Source organism: Pinus tabuliformis, chromosome 8 (genome assembly GCF_031772625.1).
Source record: "Pinus tabuliformis cultivar Carrire ecotype Pingquan chromosome 8, CPIR1, whole genome shotgun sequence".
Taxonomy (NCBI): Eukaryota; Viridiplantae; Streptophyta; class Pinopsida; order Pinales; family Pinaceae; genus Pinus; species Pinus tabuliformis.
In genome coordinates this window covers 1508776294-1508801652 of record NC_142294.1, presented here as the reverse complement: position 1 = coordinate 1508801652, position 25359 = coordinate 1508776294, and the positions used below count along the sequence as shown (strand labels likewise).

The 25359-nt window shown below is 38.2% G+C and overlaps 1 protein-coding gene across 1 annotated transcript; it reads left to right on the top strand.

Annotated features, from left to right (window-relative positions):
- The first annotated feature begins 13799 nt into the window (after positions 1–13799).
- LOC149241604 (uncharacterized) lies at positions 13800–22037 on the top strand. Its single transcript, XM_089370594.1, has 3 exons — positions 13800–13920; positions 14008–14058; positions 20659–22037. Exons 1-3 carry the CDS (start codon positions 13800–13802, stop codon positions 22035–22037), a joined length of 1551 nt encoding a protein of 516 aa, XP_089226720.1.
- Positions 22038–25359: the final 3322 nt, after the last annotated feature.

Genomic DNA, 25359 nt, shown 5'->3' with positions numbered 1-25359 from the left:
CCACCCCTACTCCTGCAGTCTCCCTGGAACATGCTCCATCAAAGAACATCTCCCAAACCTCACTTCCTTGCTCTTGTTTGACCTGAACTGTTGGTTTCCTGATCTACATTCCGACCTTCTGAGATTCTTCTATTTGGAGAATACATGCTCCCAAATCAATGTCCACTGCATATATAGGATGATTTTTAGGATTCTTCTCATCACTAATGATGTATGCCAACTGTGCTTCTCTGTATAATCTCCTGCTTTCTCCTCCAAACACTGGGACAGTGGCATAAGATAAATCATTCTGTAATGTCCCACCTAGCCTCTTAATCCACCCTCTGGACAACAACATGCCAAACTTTGGAGGGACATCTGCTACCACAATATGCATGATCATACTCTTCATGGGCAGCTGAGTTAAGGTAATAGCTAGATCTTTAATCAATCCAAGACATTTCACCTTCCTTGAATCAAAAGAAAATAAATCATGATAGGGTCTAGTGATATCAAGGCCTAACTCTTCCATGACAGCTTTAGGCATTAAATTGTGGCTGGCCCCTGTGTCTAGCAGGCAATTATGGAGGATTTTGTCATGAATGGTCAATGAGACATAAAAAGATGGAGAATTATTATCAGCAAGTTCAATCATGGGGCTGAGCACAATGGCAGGCTTATCATCTTGCAAATTAACAGAGTCAGTGGAGGTTTGTTTGGTTTCTAGCTCAAGGGCTTCAAGGATAGGCTTCCTAAATACTTCACTCTTCACCAACTCAACCAGAGGCACAGATATTTTCAATTTCTGAACTTCTGACTCAAAGCTGAAAGAAGAAGATGATTTATCAGAACTTTTTACCTCTTGAACTGGAGCTTTGAGGATGACTAGATCAGCTGCTGGTTTTCTCTGCTTGATATTCTGTGGCTCTGTTTGGACATCAGCTCTTTGGGCATAATTTTCTTTGACATTTTTGCATTTGACCTCAGGTGATATCTCTGCTGTTGTCCAGCTTGTAGGATAGCTTCTCTATCCCATTCCTGACTGTTTTGTTCTTGCAACAAAGACTCTTCATAAGCGGCTAAAGTAAAAAGTGTAGCGCTGCCTTTATCTTCCATGCAATGAATTTCATCTTCATCTTCCTCAAATTGCTCTTCCTCCATGACTACATTTTGGAAAGGAGCTTTAACTTTCTGTTCTTCCTTTGTTTCTTCACCCCTCTGCATAATTTGTAACTGCTCATTTTCTCTTCTGAAAGGATTTGAATTTCTTGGAGCAAATGTGTTTTGCTGCCTTGTTTTCCCTGAATTCTGTTCAACCTTTAGCTTAGAAATTTCAGCAGCCAATGACTCTGTCATCTTAGTCATTTTGTCTAATTTAGGCTCTGAAGATGAAGAAAAAGAAGTAGAAGCCTGACCTCTCTGCCTCCTTCTGTCAGCTTGACATTTTAGCTTGTCTGCAGCCATAATATTAGATTCGACCTCCAGTGTTGCATCCTGCATGTCTGCTAGAGTGGCACATATTCTTTCTCTCAATAACAGGTAGAAATCAAAGTTAAAAGCATTGGCATAAGTGAGTTTGGCAGAGGTAGGTGTAGGCTTTACCTCAACTGGTATCTTACCATACATTCGATTGAATCTTTTATTAAAATCAGGTATTGATTCCCCATTTTCCCTCTTCAGGTTACCAAACTCCGTGTGGTAATACAACAAGTCCTTTTATCTCCCCATTGCTTCAAAAATGCATCATCTAATGCTTCAATATCTGTTATGGATCTCTGGGTAATTCTCTGAACCACTTCCTAGCCTCTCCATGAAGGCTCTCGACAAAAACTCTCATCCACACATCATTCTCACATATATCTAAATTATCAGCATAACTGTAAAAAGCTTCAAGGTATTCATCTACTGTTACTCCCTCTGTACCAGTGAATTTAGGCATATATTTTTGATATCCACCACAAGTATAGGATTTAAAGGCATAGGCAATACCAATGGTCCATATCTGGTAGCTATAATTCTCTCTATCCTCGTAGGTGCTTGCTGTCCAGCCATGATTGGAATATTTGGAAGAATACTAGCAGATTGAATGGTAGGGAGTAATGTGATGGATGGCAGAGATAAAGGGATGTTTTGGACTGAATGAGAAGCTTTCTTTGGACTGAGATTCAAAGGGGAACTAACTGCACAAGGGGCTGAACTAATCTCTGAAGATTTTTCCCTATTAACAGTGTTGTGCACTAAATCTCCAAACTGTAAATCTTCAGCAATAACTTTATCTTTTAGAGATGAATAAGATTTCTTGGGCTTACTTGATCTTGATGCCCCTTTCTGTGATGCTTTCTTCGATTTGACAGTCTTCTCAGGTTCAGGCACTGATTCAGCCGGTGATTTCTTAGGATTTCTTCGAGTGTGTCTCACAAACTGAGCCAGAACTTCAATGTGGAGTCACCAAAGGTTGGTCTTCCTCCAATGGAGTTGCCAGATAGATGATTACAACCAGAAACTATGTTCAAACCTTGTCTATTATCAAAGTTTGAAGCTGTGTCGTTCTCCCAAGGAAGCTGAGCTTCAATTCTCCTCTCCCCGGCAATGGTGCCAATTAATGTTATCACCCCAAGAAACTCTCCTAGGTTGCATATCAGAGATGCTCGGGAATATTACAAACTCAACAAAAATGTTGGAAATATGGTGTATGAAGGAAAGAAATGCTGCATATTCAAGCCAGATAACCACTGCTACTGTGCTTGACCCCAGACATGGGTGAACGCCCCCAGACTACAAGGCTTTAGACCACCAATTACTCACAATTTTAAGGAAAATGTGATGATAAAGAACACTGATCACACCAGCAGATGCACAGGACCCTGTGATGGAAAGGTCTGTAAATCTGTTTCTAATACACAGACAGGATGACAACTCTCTGGCATTAAAAGAACAAAAACCTGCAAACAAATTCCATGATACATGCTAAATCCTAACACAGAGGTGGGATGACAGCCCCTCTAATGCTAAACATTAACAACACATGAATAAATGAAAAACAGGCACGACCTGGAACAAAAAGAAGAAGTGGACAGTGAGAAATTAACAGCAAAAGAAGCTTGCATTAGTTGAAAATGAAGACCAGACGCTGCAGGTATCACAGCAGTTACAATCTCCAGAAGTTGAACCTTACAACAAAATAACACTCATCAACCTCATTACATCTTTCTTCTGGGTATATATAGAATTTGTTTACAAAAACACTCTGCTAAGCTATGCATGGAGGGGTCATAACTGACCACCAACCACATTTACAATTGATATGGGCTTCTGATACAGTTTGATTATTTTTAATGAACAAAATGGCTATTTCTGTACTTTGATGTCCTTCCTGAACATGTGAAGTATCATCTACATGACTTTCAATAACTGCTGCAGTCATTGAACTGCTCGAGGATCATTCTTTTTGTCCTTGGATGTGTTGTCTCTTTAACTGTGGTTGCTGAGAATTCAATGCACAGTGTACCGGATGATCTCTTCCTTCTTCGCGCGCACAAAACAAGCTGAAAACAGTGAAAAGTGCAAGAAAATGGACGATGGCCTGCGAATGAATATTGACTGTTGGATGACAAAATGGATGGCCCAGATCTGATGGCGGGCGACGGTGGACGACACAGAGGCGCAGGGATCAATAGCAGCCGCCGGATCACGAAAACGAATGGTGCAGATTGGATCGGAGGGCGTTATCGGGGAAGATGGGCAGAGACAGATTTGGGCCGTCAGATCGCAGTGGGAAAGATTGGACGACTATCGGGAGCGGGAGCTGCGCACAGGTTAACGAGTGGGGGACCATACCGGAAGGGCGGTAAGCGGTCTCCCCGCACTGCTTTTCGGGCAAAGGCGGTATCCATATGAGGGCAAGCGATGCAATTAAAATATGACACGTGGCCGGCGGGAAACCACTTCCCCGCGGGTTAACAGTCGATCAGGTTGGCGGAGCGGGGGAAGCGTCGATCGTTGGATCTACAGGAGATGATTGGACGGTCACGGAATTAAAGCATGTCCTTCAGGGTTGATGTGACAGTTAAAGCCGTGGGTTGTGATTTTTTATTATATGTGCGGTTATAATGGCTTAAAAAAGGTTAGTGTCGGGGATTAAATAAAAATAAAAAATGTGTTTAAACGAGGTTTTATGCGGGGTTTAAAAGGTTATCGGGCTTTTATAAAGGGTAACGGGGTTTATAAAGGGTTAGCAGGGCTTAGTAGTGTTAAAACACAAAATATGCCCGGGAGTTGGTAGAAAAGGGTTTAGACGGGGTTTTGAGACCAAAACAAGGATAAAGGGGTTTAAAGAGAATAAGGAGGATTTAAGGGGAAGGAGGAAACAGAGGTGTGGGAGCTATAAGGAGAAAAGGGAAAATGAGAGAGAAGGATGAAATGGAGGTAGCGGGAAAAAGGGAGAGACAATGATAACCATTATAAACCATCTCTGAGCCAGCAACCAAAGACCAAACTTATTCCTTCTCCTGGAAAATCAGCAGCATGTAGCAGAGCTAACAGTGTGATTTCTGTAATAATAATAATCCAGTAAAATTATATTTCATGGCATTTAGGTTTTCGTTGTGTGATTTTTGTAATAATAATAATAAGATAAATTTATATTTCGTTGTGTCTTGTAGGAAGGTAAACTCAATATAATGGAAGGTGCTCAATAAAATTACTATGAGTGAGGGGAAATATTGAGTCGAATGTAATATTTAGGGTGGGGTGTGACCTGAAATATTAGTTAAAATTTAATAATATTACATTTTAATTAGTATTTCTCCCCACTCCCACTATTTATTAGGTGGGGGTGGTTATAAATATTTGGTAACATATAATATGGAAATATTATATTTTATGTAATCAATATATTTGTAACAATTAATATAGATTTAATTAATAAGCGGAAAAAAAACCTAATATTTACAATATGACAAGATTTTTAATCATGAATATTTACCATGGATATTATTAACTTCTAAGTAGGTTGGCCAATACCCACAAGAGAAAGATAATGAGGGAGAGGAATGAAGAAAATTATAATACCATCAGCTACTACCATGGTTTATCAATACCATGGGCCATCTAGACTTTTGATTATTATGTTATGGATCTAGGCTTTTAATTGTTACAATACCATGGGCCAATACGATGGCTTATCAATACCACATGCCCAAAAACAATAACTTATTTCAAAATAAAATTTTTTTACAAATATTTTATTTTAATTTAATTTTATAACATTTTTTTAGGTATATCTAAACCCTCCATCCTCACAACGACTAACAATATTTTCATAGAGATTAAATGGAGGTTTTAATAAATTAAAAAATGAGAATAGTTTTATATATACATATGTGAAATTTATATAATATAAATAATACTATAAACAACTAGGAGAGACAGATAGAGTGAGACGAGGAGAGAGGGAGGGGAAGATAGAGAAGGAGAGGGGGAGGGAGATAGACACATAATAAAAGGTGGAGAGAGAGGGAAGAATAAAGAGTCTCACAGAGACAAATACATACATATACATACATAGAAGTTAGATCTAGAAAGTGATGAATATTTTAGATTTTCACTAAAATAGATGTATTGATTTCAATGTAGTTGTTGATTTCTAATCCTATTTGATCACATGCACTATATGCATTGATTTTAGTGTAGATGTTGATTTATAATTATATTTAATACCTTACATTAGATGCATTGATTTCAATGTCGATGTTGATTTCTACTCTTATTTGATTGCTTGCACAGGATGCATTGGTTTTAGTGTAGATATTGATTTTTAATCCTATTTGATTGCTTGCACTAGATGCATTGATTTTAGTGTAGATGTCAATTTCTAATCATATTTAATACCTTACACTAGATGCATTGATTTCAGCGTAGATGTTGATTTCTACTCATATTTGATTGCTTGCATTAGATGCATTGGTTTCAATGTAGCTATTGATTTCTAATCCTATTTGATTGCTTGCACTAGATGCATTGATTTTAGTTTATATGTTGATTTCTAATCCTATTTGATTGTTTGCACTAGATGCATTTATTTTAGTATAGATGTTGATTTCTGATTTGATGAAACAAGATGTATGATGTACATTAATTTCAAAGTAATTATATTAATAGTGTGCATTGATTTTAGTGTAAGCACATCTCTACCTCCTCCATCTATATCTCTATCTCCCAATGTCTCTCCTTCTTTATCTCTCTATCTCAGCCCCTAAACATACACACTCTCTCTCCATCTCTATCTATGTCTCTCTCGCTCCTTTTCCCTTCCCTCTCTCTCTCTCTCTCTCTTCCCATTCTCTCTCTCTCTCTCTCTCTAACATTTCTCTCTCCATATCTATATCTCTTCCTCCCTCCTTGTCTTTGCCTCTCTCTTCTTCCCTCTCCCCCCATCTATATCTCTATCTCCCCTTGTCTCTCCTTCTCACCCCCAAAACATACACACTCTCTCTCAGTGTAAACACCTAAAAATTATTCAACCATAAAGACAATACTTGAATTTTCATCCCAAATAAAATGTTTGCTTCTTGAAACTATAAACTATTTATAATTGGGTACATTCTTATTATTCCCATATTCCATCATTCAACATTGCTAATTACTTTGCATCACATATAAATTATTCAACCATAAATATAATAATTGAATTTTCATCCCAAATAAAATGTTTGCTTACCCCAAATATTTGCTTCTTGAAACTATAAACTATTTATAATTGGGTACATTCTTATTATTTCCATTTTCCATCATTCAACATTGTTAATTACATTGCATTCAAACACCATAATAGAAAATAACTACCATTGAATATTATTTGGGGTTTGAATGGTCTATGATTCCAAATAGTTTCAGATTGGCTGCAATAAATATTGTTTGTAATTAACTATATTCCTAATATTCACATTTCTATCTATCAAAATTGTTACCTTGACACTTTGCACTCAAAATTTGTATTTCATCATTTTTCATCATTCAAGTTACTAACAAAGTCTCTCATCTCAACAAATTGAGGTAACTAAGCAATTTTTATACTAAGTTGACCAAATTAATCTTAGACATATTTGGCATATTTAAAATGATCAAAATAATTAGATGTTCAACAAATTTTGCATGATCGCACATCACTAAAACCGGCTGGCCTAGATCCATCTTAACACCGGATCTACCAAATGCCAAAAAAGATCAAATCTCTCGAAGTGCATATTAAAAATTTAAATATATTATGAAATAATTTTTTTTGTTATTTAAAATAATAAAAAGAGAAATTAATATTTTTAATTTGAAATTCAACAAAATAATTTTAGATGGATGAGATCACAAATATCATTTCATATATGTGTTTAACTTATAGTTTGTGAATAATATTAGTTGCTCGTTGAGTGATTGTTCTTTTTTGAAAATTCAAATCATATTCATATTTGTTTTGTGCGAGTATAAAGTCACTAGGAGAAGTTGAATCATAGTCATTTGGTGCAAGCTTAAGGTTACCAACAAAAAAAATGAATTAGAAAAAAACAATTAATCATTGCCGGTAGATTATTGCAAACTTAGAAAAGTCTCAGTTAATAGATTCAGGATTCTAGCAATATTAATTATCACTGCATAGTATTTAAATGACTACATTTGAGTCGTTAATGTAATGGAAATAAAAATACTCTTTTAATATTAAATGGTAGCCATCAATCAAATATTGTGCACCCCATTTTCAATAGAAAAATATTTATTAAAGTAAATATTAATATTGCAAAATCTAATTGCATTATAATTTTTTTTCATTAAAAATAATTATCTCATCAATCCATAATTACAATTTTAGCAAATATTATCTAATTAAATTAAATAATTTTTTTTTTCAAAACTATAAAACATTTAGTCCTTTTCTATAACTAATATAGCCCGAATAAATTAAACTCTCTGAAATAACATATCAATTCATACACTCATATTTATAAATATGAGTTAGATTACACACAACCATCAATAATAAATATAACCTCACTAAATTAAACTTTGAGAAATAATATATCAATTCATACACTCATATTTATAAATATGAGTTAGCTTACACGCAACCATCAATAATAAATGTAATTATGAGATGACTTGAGTAAAATGGACACCCATTCATAATTTCTATTTAAAATTAAATGAATTGAATAATGCCAATAATTCCTCTATGATGCTAAACCTAAAGACTTCCCTAATGTTAGGGTAATTAGGGAATCTGGTTAAAAAATTTAAATTTTTAATTTGAAAAGCTTTTTGCGTATGAAACTAACCATGTAATCTTGAAACACTTGAAGTACCATAGACCTTCACCTACAAATGACATGGTTAGTTTCATACGCAACATGTGGTTCAACAGAATTTTGATTCCGATTCTAAATTCATTGCTTTGTTTGCGTGGGCGGTTAGCATAAGATGTTAGGATTTGAAAAAATGAGCAAATTAGGGTTTGGGTGCAACGCAATTCATCTTAATTTGTCAACTCATGGAGGTGGAGTGAAGAGGCCTCCAAGTTGAGATGCCACAACGTGACTTTACCCATTCCAAGAAACTTCGCCTTACGCTTCCCAAAGGTTTATCTTCACCATTCACCGTGACCCATTCTCCATGTGAGGGTTGTAAACGGCTTTTTGGATTTTGAAAGTTAGGTTGAGGTTTATTTGGTTAAGGGAGGTGTATTTTGGGATTAAATGGTATAATTTAATTAGTTGATATTTTAAATTTTTCATTAAATTTTGGTGATATAATTTGGGGTGAAATTATGATTTTATTATTATTTATAATGTATTTTTGAATTCATAACATTTAACACTTTAAAAGAATGTTTAAGATACTCAAATTGTATAGATTACACAAATCAAATTTATGATACCAACTAATTTCTACTAAATTTTTAACAAAAACCACTAAAAATATATATATAAAAAACCAAAACATCAAAAAATTAAATTGAACTTATGCAAGCAATTACATAAAGGTGATAATATAAGTGTCTGAGTGTGTGTGTGTGAAGAAGTATATATATTTTTACATGATAATTAATATTTTCTTGTAGCTAGTTGTCAATTCTTTAGTATTTTTTTTGTGTAAAGGTTCGACTTATATTATTTCAGCAACGAGATACATGAGTTTGACCTTGTTGCTAATGGTCGCCTTGCAAGGAATGCGACCCAATAACACAAGTTTAGTTCTTTCAAGGTATACATACTATTTTTAACTTGCCTATCTAAGAGTAAAAAACAAAATTGCAAACTACTACTATTTGGCTGGTGCCCAATGAGTATCAATTCCGCTCACAGGAGCCAATTACATTATAACAAAATTGAAACATGGAACCTGAAGCTAAAAGGATCTTAAGTAGAGAGATTGAACAAAGAACATTAATCGACCCATATTACCAATTAGAACAAGGTCGAATAAGAGAAATTGAGAAACCCGCCCTTGGTTATCATCTTGAAGAAAGCCCATGACCCAAGCAATACCAGTGCCCCAAAGCTCCACATGTTGACCAACAATCCAAAGTCGTGCCCACCACTCCTTCTTCATGGTTAGTGTAAGGCCCTGCGGTCTATGCGACGGGCGGGCGCACCCACCGAGTGAACGAGCGAAGCGAAACAAGCGAGTTGCGGTCAGAAATGGGTGAGACACATGTGTGCGAAGTGTGGGCGAGCGAAAGTATGGTCGCGGACTTATAGCGGGCGAGCTAGGCTCGACCAGCTAGCCAACTTGAACCAAAGTACGATGGAGGGGTGCGGACACCCATGAGTTGGGCGGGCCGACCGAACACATAACATAAGTGGAGAGTTGGTTGGGTGGTGAAACATAGGTCGGCTAGGTGGCATGACCCGCCACCAAACCATATGAATAGGCAATGGACAAGACATCATTCGATCAACAAACACAACGAGCATTCAAGCGAAGTGCAAGTTGGGGAGTTGTAGCGAAGTGCGAGGTAGGCGTGACTGCGGTAGCCGCAGGTCATGAACCCGTACAACAGGTAGCTCAATACGACGGAACAACGTTCAGGATAAAATGAAGGCGAGTCGGGCAAGGCTGCACAACAGGTGCGCTTGCCAACGAGTTGGGTAGATGGGTGGAACGATGGAATGATGGGAACGAAGGCGTTCAGTGAAGGTGTTCGGGTGGACGGTTCGACGAGTCGGGCAGGGCAGCACGACGGGTGCACCGCCGACGAGTTGAACGGGTGAACGCCGAGTGAACGTGTGTGGTGGGCAACCATGCACGACGAAACGGTTGACACAATGAACGTGTGGACGGGCGACCCAAGTAGGGCGCGCCGTGCACGACGAAACGAAGGAGTGCCGATTTGGTGAAACAGAGGTGTGAATCGTGCGGAGGGTGCCCGGGTGAAGCAACAAAATTACGACGAGGCGCACCCGAGTTGGGAAAACGACACGACGAAGTTGGAAATTTGGTTAAGTGTAAACTTGGGTTTCCAAGGTTTAACTTATACTTTGAAGGGAGTTGCCCCTCCCTTTATACTATTGTGCAATTGTATATGCTAATTGTTGTTCATGATGAATATGTATGGGTTTTCATTTGTATAAAGGACAAATATAATACTTGGTAATGAAAATAAAACTAAGTACGAATGTTAGGCGTAGTCCATGAACATAAGTATTGGTGAAAAGAAAGTGTTCGGTGGTGCCACACCTCGCTATAGTGTGGTTGGCAGATTACCGCTAGTGTAGGGGTGTGATAGGTGGTATCAGAGCTGGTATATGACGATGAAGTGTTGATTCCACTACACTATCGTGCAGGTGGTATCAGAGCTGGTCCAAGTTTTCCAGGAAACTTGGTGAAGTGATAGTGGTGTCGAAACTGATTCGAGAAGGCAGGTGCAAGAAGCTGATCATTGATCAAGAGCTAATTCAGGTTGTAGGGAATCTGGTGTATGGTCTATACTAGATCACAAAAGAGGAAGTTGATGGCAGAGATGGCGGGTGAATCTCATGTTGTGGGTGAATCTATCCACAATGTAACTGAGGCTTTCATAAACAGGATATTGGATAGGATGGAAGAATTGGATTCTTTCTGGACTTCAAGAGTGGTTGGGATCCTTAAAGATCAAGAAGGCAATGCGAAGATGAGAGAGGATTTCGATGAACTCCGGACCCGATATGAGTATACTGACTTTAAGTATACACAACTTGAAGAGGAAGTCAAGGAGATTGGGAAGGCAAGAGACCAAGGTTTGGCAGAAATCTTGAACTTGCAGAAATCTCTTAATGAAGCAAAGGATGAGATAGCGGTGTTGAAGAAGGCCGTGAGACATAACTCAGGTGGAGGAGTGCCTCATGTGAAAGTCAAGGAACCAGAATCTTATGATGGTACAAGAAGTGCGAAGACTCTTGGTAACTTTCTATGGGATATGGAGCAATACTTGGAACGCTTGGGTTTACCAAATGAGGAGACTAAAGTGAAAGTGGCTACTCAATTCCTAACGAAGGATGCTAAGATGTGGTGGCGAAGAAGGATGGATCAAATTACCAGTGGTAGTGTTGATGACATAACTGCGTGGGATGACATGAAGAAAGCTTTTCAGACCCACTTTAGTCCTCAGGATGAAACATGGGAAGCAAGGATGAAGATTAAGTACATTAAGCAAACGGGAAGTCTGCAAACATATCAGTAGGACTTTGCAAGTGTAGTTCTAGAACTTCCAGACATGGCAGAGAGGGAAAACGTGTTCAACTTTATCATTGGGCTAAAACCTTGGGCACGCAATGAAGTGAAGAGGCAGAAGATTAAGACACTTGAGGAGGCTTTTGCTGTTGTGGATCATTTGGTGGAGCATTATGACGAAACTTCTGATGAGAAAAAGAAGAAGTTTGATAAGCCGAAAGAGAAGAAAGATGATGCTTCAAAATCAGATGATAAGTCGAAGACGAAGAAACCATTGAAGTGTTGGATATGTGCGGAACCACGTACGGTGAAGAATTGTCCTTCCAGATCAAAAGTGGCTGCGGTGGCACAATCTAATGCGAAGAAAGAAGGAACTTCTGTGGGAGTGATGCAGATACTTGGAGCTGCAGCTGCTACAGAAGCGGTCTCTTGAAGAGATCCAGAAAGGAACAACTTGGAGTATGTTCAGATGAAGATTGGGAGTGTGGATGTACTCACTATGGTGGATAGTGGGGCTACTCACAACTTCATGAGTGAGGATGTTGCGAGAAGGATTGGGCTGAAGTTTGTACCAGTGAAGGCACAAATGAAGACAGTGAATTCTCCTCCTGATTCCGTGATTGGTGTAGCTGAAAGAGTGGACACAACACTAGGTGAGTGGACTGGGAAAGTCGACTTCACTATAGTGCAGATTGATGACTATGAAGCTGTGCTGGGAATGGAATTCTTGAAACAATATGATGCGATGATTGTTCCACATTTGAAGAAGCTGTACATTTACGATGGAAGGGAAGATGTACCCATTGGTGTTCCAACCATTGGTGTGACAAGACCTGAGTGTAAGTTGGCAGTGATGCAGATGGAGGACGAGAAGCAGATGAATGAGGTGTGTAAGCGGTTGTCTACTACTGAGGCAAAGCTTACGGAACAGTCACAGGTTATCAGGACACCATCCGATAGTATCTTGGATTTGTCTAGGAGGCTGGAGGATGTTGAGGATGACGATGACGACAATGTTTATGTGAGACCGAATGTCCAGGGGGAGGATTGGGTTGCATATCTACAAAGGATGGAGATAGAAGATCCAAATAGGTGGATTGAGCTGATTAGTGAGGGAGAGCCTTGCGGCTCTACTCCCTCCACATCCTCTTAGATGACTTAGAAGATGTGGCTCATTGTTAGCTGCTGATGGCCGTGAGTCCTTTAAACAGGTTGAGCAGGTATGACAGATAGATGATGCAGGAATGGATTGGCATTATCATCATGACATGTTGCAGATGGGATGGAGTTTCCATGGACCTGAGCATGGGGAGATTCTTGGTGAGTCTAGGATGTGGCAGAGTCTGAGAAAAGACTGGTGTAGGCATAAGGATGTGCATTCTTATGATTTGAGCATGATAGTTGGACTGATCACCCGACTAGTTCGAGTCATGGGGGTCGACAGTGTGCAGAGATGTGTCAACATTATGTTGGAGTATCTTGACGACAGTTCATGATGGGACGACACATGGTGGAGACGGTTGTTTTTCATATGTTGCAAGGATGTTTGTAGTGCATGGATTGGTTGATACCATGGATCAAGGATGGGTTGTTATCTTGGTGGCAGATGGTTACTAGGGTGAGATATTGTTGAGGACGACAATGATTTCAAGTGGGGGAGGATGTAAGGCCTTGCGGTCTATGCAACGGGCTGGCACACCGACCGAGTGAATGAGCGAAGCGAAACAGGCGAGCTGCGGTCAGAAACGGGCGAGACACATGTGTGCGAAGTGTGGGCGAGTGAAAGTATGGTCGCGGACTTATAGCGGGTGAGCTGGGCTCGACCTGCTGGTTGACTTGAACCAAAGTGTGATGGAGGGGTGCATCCACCCACGAGTTGGGCGGGCCGACTGAACACATAACATAAGTGGAGAGTCGGTCGGGCAGTGAAACATAGGTCGGCCAGGTGGCACGACTCGCCATCAAACCATATGAATAGGCGGTGCGGTGGATGGACAAGACATCATTCGATCAACGAACATAACGAGCATTCAAGCGAAGTGCGAGTTGGGGAGTTGCAGCGAAGTGCGAGGTAGGCGTGACTGCGGTAGTCGTAGGTCATGAACCCGCACGACAGGTAGCTCGACATGACGGAACAATGTTCAAGACAAAACAAAGGCGAGTCAGGAAAGGCTGCACGGCGGGTGCACTTGCCGACGAGTGGAACGGTGGAAATGAAGGCGTTCGGTGAAGGTGTTCATGTGGACGGTTCGGCGAGTTGGGCAAGGCTGCATGATGGGTGCACTGCTGACGAGTTGAATGGGTGAACGTTGGGTGAACGTGTGTGGTGGGCAGTCGTGCACGACGAAACGGTTGACACGGTGAACATGCAGACGGGCGACCCAGGTAGGGCGCGCCATGCACAACGAAACGAAGGAGTGTCGGTTTGGTGAAACGGAGGTGTGACTCGTGTGGAGGGCGCCCGGGTGAGGCGACACGGTTACGATGAGGCGTACCCAAGTTGGGAAAATGACACAACGAAGTTGAAAATCTGGTTAAGTGTAAACTTGGGGTTTCCAAGTTTTAACTTATACTTTGTAAAAGTGGAAATTATATATATTGATTCGGGCATACTCATATTGAAGGGAGTTTCCCCTCCCTTTATACTGTTGTGCAATTGTATATGTTAATTATTATTGATGATGAATATGTATGGGTTTTCATCTGTATAAAGAACAAATATAATACTTAGTAATGAAAATAAAACTAAATACGAATGTTAGGCGTAGTCCATGAACATAAGTATTGGTGAAAAGAAATTGTTCGGTGGTGCCGCACCTCGCTATAGTGCGGTTGGAATATTACCGCCAGTGTAGGGGCGTGACAGTTAGGCTCTGGAGCCTCGCTACACCATACACTTAGCCAAGAGTTGCAGAGACCGATGCTCTGCTATGATTACGTTGAGAAGTCCTACCACCCATGAGGCGTTGGACGACTTTGACATTGAGAACCCACTTCTCACTCCTCCAACATTTCTTGGCTCTAGTGCCCATATGAGCATACATGGATTGATGCTGCCCTTTCATCCACTTGAGTGCCATTACTAGACCTCCTCACCAGACACTCTGCCTATTGCCCATGTCAACTGGACCAACACTGCTCCTGGATGGCAATGCCCCACAAGATGGTAGAGTAGTAGTCTGAATTGCTGCCGAGTTCAACCAATTTCTCATAAAAATTGTCTAATTGTGAATATACCATTGATATTGTTGGCAATGCTCGAGGTTCATACCCTTGCAATTTAACCACAAACCTTCCCTGCCACATGTAGCCATGTTCTGGAGACTTCAACAATGCGTCATGCCACCATTCATGCACCCATCGTGGGGGACAATTCTTTAGTATTTTTATTTTTTGGTATATTGAGAAATTTTATGAGACTAAAGATTAAAAAATGTATAAATGTTATAATTTCATTTTGGAAAAAAATATAATAACTATATTAATCATAATTTTTATTAGCTATATTTAATCATAATGAAATCTAACCCAATATGATGTGTAAACATGTTGGCCCATGATCAAAGTTGAAATTTTGCTCATGTTGACAAAAAAAAAATAAAATCTAAAAATCTAAAAAATAAAAAAATAAATAACTATACAAAACATTTAAATAATGTTAGCTCATAAAAATATTTGCACCTGAAGAAATTGGATCTCTCTTAGCTCATGTTAGATCTGTATTTATTCTCTCTCTCTCTCTCTCTCTCTCTCTCTCTCTCTCTATATATATATATATATATATATATTTTAAAGCTTGGTGGGACTACATCTTCATCATATCCAATATATCAACTTGATTGGCCAGGGAATTGAACCAATAACTTCACATTAAGGAGTGCCTTAACAAAACACCCCGTCACCATCTATCCAAGAAAATTATTTATTTAATTAATTTACTAATATAAAATATATTATATAATGTTCTATTAATATAATTACTCATATATAAATTATTAATAATTCTTTCTTTTCCTTTATTATATCATATTATTAAATTTAATATTATCTATATTATATTACTAATTCTTACATCATTATATGATTATAGCAAGATAGTGAGTATTGGTAAGCTATTATTTAATTAGTTTTACAATAATTAATTAATTAATATATTACTTATATTTTATGATTAGTTAATACCAAAATATAATTAATTAGATTTTTTTTTAGTTTTTAGGGTTTATATTTTACCACTTGTTGGTTTTTTTTTCAACTATCTATATTTATTATCTTTCTTCCTCCCATAGTTTTACTCATGATGGTGGGTTTGGGTTTGGGTTTGGGTTTGGGTTTTGGTTTTGGTTTTGGGCTTGAAATGTCTAAAATTCCAAAAGCTAATTTTCCAAAATTTGAAAACTACGGAAAATTGCAATAAGGAATATTTATATAAATAGTAAAGAAATAATTTCTATTTAAAATAAAAATATGAGATTTATTTAATTAATGAATATTAAACATTTTAATTATTAGTTATCAATTTAATATCGAATTAAATATATTAATAATAAAAGAAAAACATATTAATAATAATTATTTTCTTTTATTAGATAGATGAGATTAATCACAAGTTTTGAACCAATAAATTTAACATTAAGGAGTACTTTAATAATACACTTAATTACTATATATTTAAACTTATCATAACTCATTAGTTACGGGGTAAAAATAATTGTTATTTATTATTGCTCTTAGTAATGTAAATTCACTCATGAGTGTTTTTAATCCCAGAGGAACTCAATAGCTTGCTTGACACGTAACTATTGGCAAATCTCTGGGGTCTTCAGCTTGTCTCCTCTCTATAAACTGGGTCATAACCAAGGGAATTTGAACCTTGGATCTCAATTTTCACACATTTCATATTACTTTGATACTGTTCAAGAAAACCATATCAATTAAAATAATTTACTAATAATTTACAACAACAAAAATATAATTTCACTCTTAAAAGGTTAACTTATCTACTTCTTCTAAAAAATATAAACTCTTAACACATTAAAAACAATTTGAAATATTTTTATAAAATTAAAATATAAATTTTAATTAATAACAATTATAACAAAACCAATATCCCACAACAACTACTTTAATTTATATTTTAAAAGTAATTTAATAAATTTTTTTAAAGAATGTGATAAAACTTATCATAACTCATTGGGTAAAAATAATTATAATCAGTTATTATTTTTGATAATGTAAACTAACTCATCCCTATTCTTCCAAGAAAACCACATCAATTAAAATAATTTATTGGTTTGGGAGAAAGGGTAATATGTAACCTCGAAGAGAAATATGAAACAAGGTACATATGGGGACTTGGAAACCCTGGAATAACCAAGCTGAAGCTCTCTCTCTTTGGCAAGGTTTGAAGATAAGCATCTCCAAAAACATAATTTTTTTTATTATTGTTGGCAATTCATTGGTACTCATACAAAATTGCATAAGGCTATTGGTGCTGATACAAAATTGCATAAAGCTATGTCGAAACGAGCAACCTTTTGACAACAACCCTTCTCCATTGATAACAAAGATTTTTTTATTTATTAAATAAACTTGATAATTTCAATTTTTATCATGTAAATAGAGAATAACAAATGGCAGACCATCAAGAAAATATGAGTGTGAATTTACTGAAGGGGAATTGCGTAATTATCTTGATGTATCAACTTGTCACATCCTTTCCTTAATGAGCGGATTAATTACGCCGTAAGGCGTTTCCCTCTGAGATCGATCCCCCATTTTGCCTAGGTGTCCTCCTCTGACGCTGTACGATGAAATGTTAGACGATTACAAACACCAGAACCGTCGATCAAAAATGTCACTGAGACGGTCGGGGTAATGAAGAGCGCGGAGTGCCAATCGCCATTCCACATACCGATATTTCTTCCTCTGTTACTCCGGTTTATTGTGTAAATAATATATTCTTCCACATTCTGCGCTGAAAATGGTGTCAAACGGCCTCCGTCACGAAGGAGCTCAACGATAATCACAGAAAGGTAAAGCTTCAAGGTCTCATGTTTTTTCTTTGAATAGTTCCGAAAATGTAGTGTGGATTTTGATTTATCTGTAAATGGGCCGAAAGCCCTGGAATTTGCCATCTTATGAAGGATTAATCGGCTGGGTTGATTAGAAATCAAGTATTTTATTGTCGCCGACCGTAATTTTGAACGGTCTTTGTCGAATTTCGATAATTTAGGCCATAGATCTTCTCTTAGATTCCCGGTCTCGACGATCCTGGGCTCGAATTCTTCTTTTTTGGGAGGATTTCTGTTATCTAGGGCCTGAAATTGTGTTGTTAGGGTTTCTTCTCATTTAGGTTTGTTTCTGTCGATACGCGCACTTCCACGGAGATTGCTTTTGTGCCAAAGTAATCCGAATAATATTTCATTGGAATATTAGGTGGTCGTCGTCATCTTTTTAATTGTTGGTTTTGGGGTATGCATTTCCGCCATGAGTTGTCCCTTTGATCACCCGCGTGATCCGTCTCTCTTATGACTTTCTTCTTGGTTAGTTGGACGAGGATCAATTTAAGTCATAAACTTAATTGCAAGTGCAAGCGTGGTTGGGAAATTGGCAACTTTTGACTGGAAAATTTGTTGGTCAAAATGTTGAGTTTATCGGAACGATTTCATGGAAAAAAATGTCGCTGGAGAGCGGGTTAAGTATACATCTCAGAAGCTGTGCCCTGACAGGATTTTTACACATTTTGGAATCTGATTCCTTTGGACAAAGCATGAAGAATTGTAAAGTTCCATTTTAAAGAAACGCTTCAGGTCATTCTTTTTTCTTTCAATGGAATCAATCAATTTTTATTTGCTAAGCGAAACAATTTTGTTCTGTTTTCATACGATTTTAAGGCAATTTCAATTCTTGTTCTTGGCAACTGTTTTAAGGCAATTTCAATTCTTGTTCTTGGCTCTTGACAAATACTTATACCTCTGGATTTTGAGTAGACCATACTCTTCAGATCATAAAAAAAAATACTTTTAACAAATACTTATGCTTCTGGATCTGGGGTGACTTACGTATTTAGAAAAATAAACTCTTAACTCATATTAACAAATCAGAAGCAAAATCAAAACCTATTCTGGGCGTACTCGAGTTTAGGGAATTCGTGGAATAACATTTATATGTGTTTATTTTTGAAATTTTAGAAACACATACTTCAGCCATTTCTGGCTTGTGGCATACCATACAACATCCATTTTTCTTTACAGTATGAAGCTTGATCGCCCTTCTCATAGCATAAACATCCATACATCATACTTCAGAAATCAGAAAGATTTATTTTTTGGAAATATGAATAATATTAGTTATCACTTGTGTTATTTGGGAATGTAGGTGAAATTATCACTATATACCAAGAAAACCATACCATTTTGAATTATCTGCTGTGATAAATGGTTGATAATGGTGTGTAAGAAGCTGAGTTTTAACTCTGCTGATGATTTACAGTAAGGAGTTAGGCTTTAACTCTTGACAAATACTTATACCTCTGGATGTTGAGTAGACCATACTCTTCAGAACCAATCAGAAGCAAAATCAAAACCTATTCTGGGCGTACTCGAGTTTAGGGAATTCGTGGAATAACATTTATATGTGTTTATTTTTGAAAATTGTAAGATCATATGCATCCCTTCAAATTCTTTATATGATGATAACACATGATGAAGTCGTAGTTTTATTTGGAAATATATAAACATACTTCTCAACCTTTTGTAACTTTGTTGTGTAAAACAGATATTTACAAACAATGAAAAAGTTCATGTTAAAGGTCCTTAACAAGCTAGGGTTGGATGATTACTTTGAAGGCATAATATGCTTTGAGACACTTAACCCTCCTTCAGAAATTACTGAAAGCAATAACGACTTGGATATGCCCACTCATAACTCTACAACCCGGAAGGCACCCATAATTTGTAAGCCCTCAAAAGAGGCCATGAAGCAGGCTCTTCACCTTGCAAATGTTGATCCACAAAGAACGGTATGGGACTAAATATTTTGATGGCCATTTTCTTTCAGCTATACCTCTTTTCATGAAAATGAATTATATAATCCATTAGCAATCAATATAGGTCTAAATTAAGATTGACTCATCTAGGTAAAATAGAAATTTTATACCAAATCTCCCTTGGTACACAAATAAGGATAGCTAGCATCTGTGCTTTGGCCCAGTGTGAGGGCCCAGGGGTATCTATACGTTTTTTAAAATGGCCATCTTGGCTAAGATCTGATTTCAACAATTACCACAGAGAGTGGATACACCATCGCTTATGTTAAAGACAAATGGATTGAAATGAAATACAAAACAAGGAAGCTTGATCGCCCTAGGAAGCTTGAAATACAAAACAAGGAAGCTTGAAATGAAATACAAAACAAGGAAAGCCCCAGGTGTGATTACTTGTTAACATGTCTGAAGAAGTTCTATCTACAAGAATTTTAATTTGCGGCAATGGCCTGATATTAACCAAATGTATATTGATAACCGTTAACATTGAGGGAGCCCCATTGGCCTTAAGCTATACAGGCTGAGTTTATTTGGAACTGAAACTGCCCATAACGGGTTTATTCTATTATGCTTCTGTATAGATTCTGAGTTTTGTTTCTTGATTATTGAATATACTTAAATAGGATTTCATCCTTTAAATTATCACAGTTGAAAGGCACTTTGTCTATGGTTTATGCTATGCTCATAAGGAAAAATTAGTCTTCCATTTCTCTTGATTTAATGTAGTATAACTATCTTGTTTCTGAAATTTTCACCTTTTAATAAACATAACTCTGCTATTTTTCCTTCCAGTCACCGAGGGCAATGGAATGTCGTGGTGGCAAGTCTTCAGCCCAACCCACAGCATTTCAGTTCTTAATTCAAACTCACATAATCATTTTTATACTGGGACCGACTCTATGCTGGCTCACAAATTTTACGCACAATTTTTGGAACAGGATTTTATGGTCATGTTTTGGCTGCAAAACAAGCTGCTCAAGAAAATCATTCCCTGTTCTTTATTCTTGAAACTCCACATAGAGACGGTCAAGGTGGTGAATTAGGCACCAATAGTGAACATGATTCCAAGCAGGATGTACCAAATAAAAGTGCCATAAAACCCTTAGCAGAGATAGCTCAGGGCAGTGGCCTTTTGGGAAAAATGACACCATCACCAGGTGACATGGCTTCAAGTGTTCCCATGGGCTCACAGAGGCATATCTTGGCCAGTCCACTTCACTCTTCTGCCCTAAAGGCTTTAGCCTCATCGGCTTTCACATCGCAAAATTTATTGGCACTGGATTCCGGATCAAATTGTGCTTCCACTGCAAGTTCTGCCTCTTCTTCTGCAGGTTGTGACTTCCGTGATGTGGATCAAATTCCTGCGTTTGCACATTCTTTCTATTCCTTACTTGTAGATTTGCATGATATGTTTAACAATCTTCCTGCCCTAGAAAGGGCATTAGTTTGTGTTCGGAAGATGCTTCTTGAGGTGGAGAAAGGCAAAGAGGTGGATTGCGAAGTGTTATCTCATGTTAACAAGTTTCGGATTGCTGTTGAGGGACTCAGAGTTGCTCTGAATTCTAAGGCACGTAGTCCTCTTAAGCAAGAGCAAAAGCTCCCGAAAGATGCAGACTTCTATGAGCTTCCTTATGAAGACAAGTGCCATGCTCTGTTTGCCCAAGCCCTGAAAAGACAGGCTAAAGATTTTGGAACAGTAGTTGCAATTGTCGACGCCAGTAGCTTCGCTGGAATTAGAAGTTATTGGAATACTTCTTTGCCCCGAGACGTGGCCGACTTAGCTGACAATTTTTTTATATCTGATACTTTTGACGATGCTTCTGAAGGGGAAGATCCAAAGAGAAGAAATGTGCTTGGAGGAAAACCTGTAGTAGCAGTCGGTGCAGGAGCAGCAACTGTTGTGGGTGTAACCTCATTTTCAAAAATTGTTCCTGTTTCAACTATAGCGAAGATGGTCACCTTTAAAGTTCCTACTATTGTGAAATTTGGCCTACTGCAAACAAAGAGAACTGCAGCTGTTGCCTTAGGAAAAGTTTTCACTCCTGCTAAACTTCTAGCTCCAGCTTCTAAGGGAATTATTCCTGGGAAAATAGGCTTTGGTTATGGAGTTCATGTTCCTGCTACTGCGAAGACAGCAGCTGCAGCAGAAAAGCTCCGAGCTGCAACTCACAGTGTTATAGCAGCTGCTGAACGGTCGAGCTTGTCAGCTATGAGAACAGCCTTTTATGGTATCATGCGTAAAAGACATGGAAAGGCAACTGGAGGTACTCCTTGGGTAAGCTTTGGTGGCAGCATTCTGGCTTGTACAGGGCTTTAGCTTTCGGGGATGGGATAGAATGTGCTGTTGAATCTGCTCATGCAATGCCTACAATAGCCCGATTAGGACGTGGCCTTGAAAAGTTGCGACATGCATCCCAAGTTGTGCACCAGATGGATTCTGCACAGGCATGGGAAACAGTTTACAATTCATTGTATAATCTTCATAACAAGAAATGATCTGTCTGAACATATTCTTACTTAAGATTACCGTGAGACTGAAACAAAGCTTCGTTCTTTATTAAATGTGCACAAAATTCATACTGTAGGGCAAGCTATATCTATGGTCAGGTGGGGAAAGTGGAATAAAATGGCAGCAAGGGATTAAAGTTAATACTATTGCGGCAATGATTTCCAACCTTGGAGTCTATTAAATCTGTCAAATACTGTAAATATACGAGGCTCAGAATTGATTTTGAGAAAGCTTGAAGTGACAATAAACTTGTGTATACATGCTCTTGGAGGTTCTGAAACTAATGCAACAACAGATATAACTAGCATTTTTGGCCCTTGCGTATGTTACTTAAGAACATGCTGTGACATGTGGTGCGTCTGCTAAGGCAGAGATGTTTATGGTAATGGAGTGGCGCTTTTGGAATTACTTGCCACCTCTGGCAAGAAGTCTTTGGATCCATCGTTTTCTTGCTATGGGAATAGATGCATCATCATTGCTTGGGCATGCATGCTTGTTAACGAAGGTAGGGAACATGAGGTTTTCACCCCTGGCTTACGGGACACAGCGCCTCGTGAAGATCTCAAAATCACTTCACCTTGCTATAATGTGTCCTGTAGATATACTTTCGGCTTCTCCTTCACTGAGGCAACTTGTGAAGCGCTTAACACAATTACAACATCCTGCACTGAGCTAGTCATGGCCGTTCCATATTTTTTTCCGAGTATGGAATTCAAGGCTGAGAATCCAGTCCTTTCAATTCTAATACATCCAGTCTCCTGACCAAACTTGGGCTTAATTTTTTCAAATGATTGGAGCAGATGCTTTAAAGATATGAAAGCTCCTTCACCAGTTTCTTGAAAATCATTATACTTGGCGATGCTTACTGGCTATAGTACCTTGCACATGTAATGAATCAAAATTACGAGCAATCTACTCCTCCTGTTTGGTACCTTGCACATGTAATGAATCAAAATTACGAGCAATCTACTCCTCCTGTTTGGTGTTACAGTTGCCACAGAGGGTTTCTTTTAGTGTTTTTATTCTCTTCCCAAAATGTCCATGTTTTTGAATTCCCAAAGAAAACATACCATAAGGGTGCAATTGTTCATAAGTTTATGTCCATCCCAGTTTGCCCCTTTATAAAATAATTAATAAATGAAAAGCTGCTAATCTTTTGGATACGTGAATGTCTCATATGGATGTGCTTCTACTGTTAAGCCTGTTGACCCATAGGCTTTTGGTCCTATTAAAATTTAAAACCCATACATATGAATTCTCAGCTTAGGAATTATGAGGTTGCATGACTAGATTTCTCTTTATTTGCATGCAAGCTGCATTGTCAAATTAAATGGATCAGTTGCATTGCTTAGTGAACTCTAATACTGTAGACAGTAATACTTAATTACAATTGTTGGAAATACTGAGAGATGGGGTTAATCAGTGTTTCATTACAATTAACAATTTTTTTGCTTAGTGAACTCTAATACTGTAGACAGTAATACTTAATTACAATTGTTTGTTGGAAATACTGAGAGATGGGGTTAATCAGTGTTTCATTACAATTAACAATTTTTTAGCTTTGAAAACATTTAATACACCTAAATTATGAAACAGATATAATATAAGAAACACTTAGAATGCTTTTCAAAACAGTCTTCAACTTATTTAATACACCTAAATTATGAAACAGATATTTTATAAGAAACACTTGAATGCTTTTCAAAAACAATCTTCAACTTATTACAACACTTGTGAGGACACCAATCCTCTGTAAGCACCGACTTACAAAATTAGCAGATCCAACCTGTCAAGAAGATGAGGACACCAATCCTTAGTAAGAACCAATTTACTATTTCTGTAGGTACCAACCTACAGGAGACTCCAATCTCCTCAGCTGAGCACCAACTCAGCGATTTGTAGGCACTAACCTATTTTTTCAAAATATTTCACTTTTCCTGGTTCCCACAAATTGCCTTTCTTTACTAAGGGTTGTCACCCAACAATGCCACTCTCAAGTTTGCACCTTCAATCCTGGTCACAGCCACTTGTCCTTCTTCTTTGTCCTGCTTTCTGGTCCTTGACTTGTCGTTAATCCTTGTTTTTCCTTATTGTTTCTGATCTGTTCCTCTTGACCTATTCAACCCCAATTCTTCTGCCCTAGTCACCATGAAGTCTTCACTTCATCCACTTCTGCGTGTAACACACCTGCCTCATACTGAAACATAACTCGGACTCCTCAACTTTACCTCCTGAACAGAACTCGGCCAGACTTTGCCCTCTTCAACAGAACTCGGGTAGGACAGCAAACTAGCCTCCACAAAAAGCCAGAACTCGGCCTGCAACTAGCCCTTAAAAGAGACTGAAGCTCAACAACATCTGGACTTGAACTACACAGGGCTGAAACATGGCCTCCACAGGGCTAAAACTCGGCCTTCAAAACAGAGTTCGGTCTCCTAAATATCCAGCAGAAGTAACACTGAATTTGGCCTCAGAACTGTGCTATAGAAAGACCTCCAACAGGGCTAGGGCTTGGTTTCCTTAACTGCTGAACTTGGCCCTAAACACACCAGAACTTTAGCCCTCAAGACAGGCCTTCAAGATACCAGAACTCGCTCTCAACATTAGTCCCTGAACTTGGATTCAATAGGGCTACAACTTGGCCTCATCAACAGGCCTGAGACTTGGACTGAACAAGGCTGCATCTTGGCCTCTTCAACATGCCGGAAATTTATCCTTAACAAAACTGTAATTCAGCTCTTAAGATACCAGCACTCTGCCCTTAAAACACACTTCAAACAACCAGAAACCCGTCCCAAAAAATTATGCTAAAAACCTTCCCAACTCGGCTTCCTTGCTACTCCTCAAACTTGGCTCTCCTTCAGTTCGGATCTGTGGTCTGTCTCAGACCTAATTCTTCACTCAACCAAGTTTTCCAGCCTTAAAATGAGCCACACATGTGGCCTTAAAAAGACCTCCAACAGGGCTAGGGCTTGATCTCCTTGACTGCTGAACTTGGCCCTCGACACATCAGAACTTCAGCCCTGCTCATTTTCCAACTCTCGTTTAAGCTGAATCAATTCATCTTGAATTGGCTGCAGTGTAAGTTCCCTAAACCTCGCTGTTGAGCTTTCTACTCTCGTTTGGGCCT

Bases quoted from the DNA above. Each gene is read 5' to 3' on its own strand.
- LOC149241604 (XM_089370594.1), top strand. From the start codon at position 13,800: ATGACGGAACAATGTTCAAGACAAAACAAAGGCGAGTCAGGAAAGGCT. The intron at 13,921-14,007 runs GTTCGGCGAGTT...TGTGGTGGGCAG, and splicing joins TGAAGGTGTTCATGTGGACG to TCGTGCACGACGAAACGGTT. The intron at 14,059-20,658 runs GTAGGGCGCGCC...TTTTTGGAACAG, and splicing joins CATGCAGACGGGCGACCCAG to GATTTTATGGTCATGTTTTG.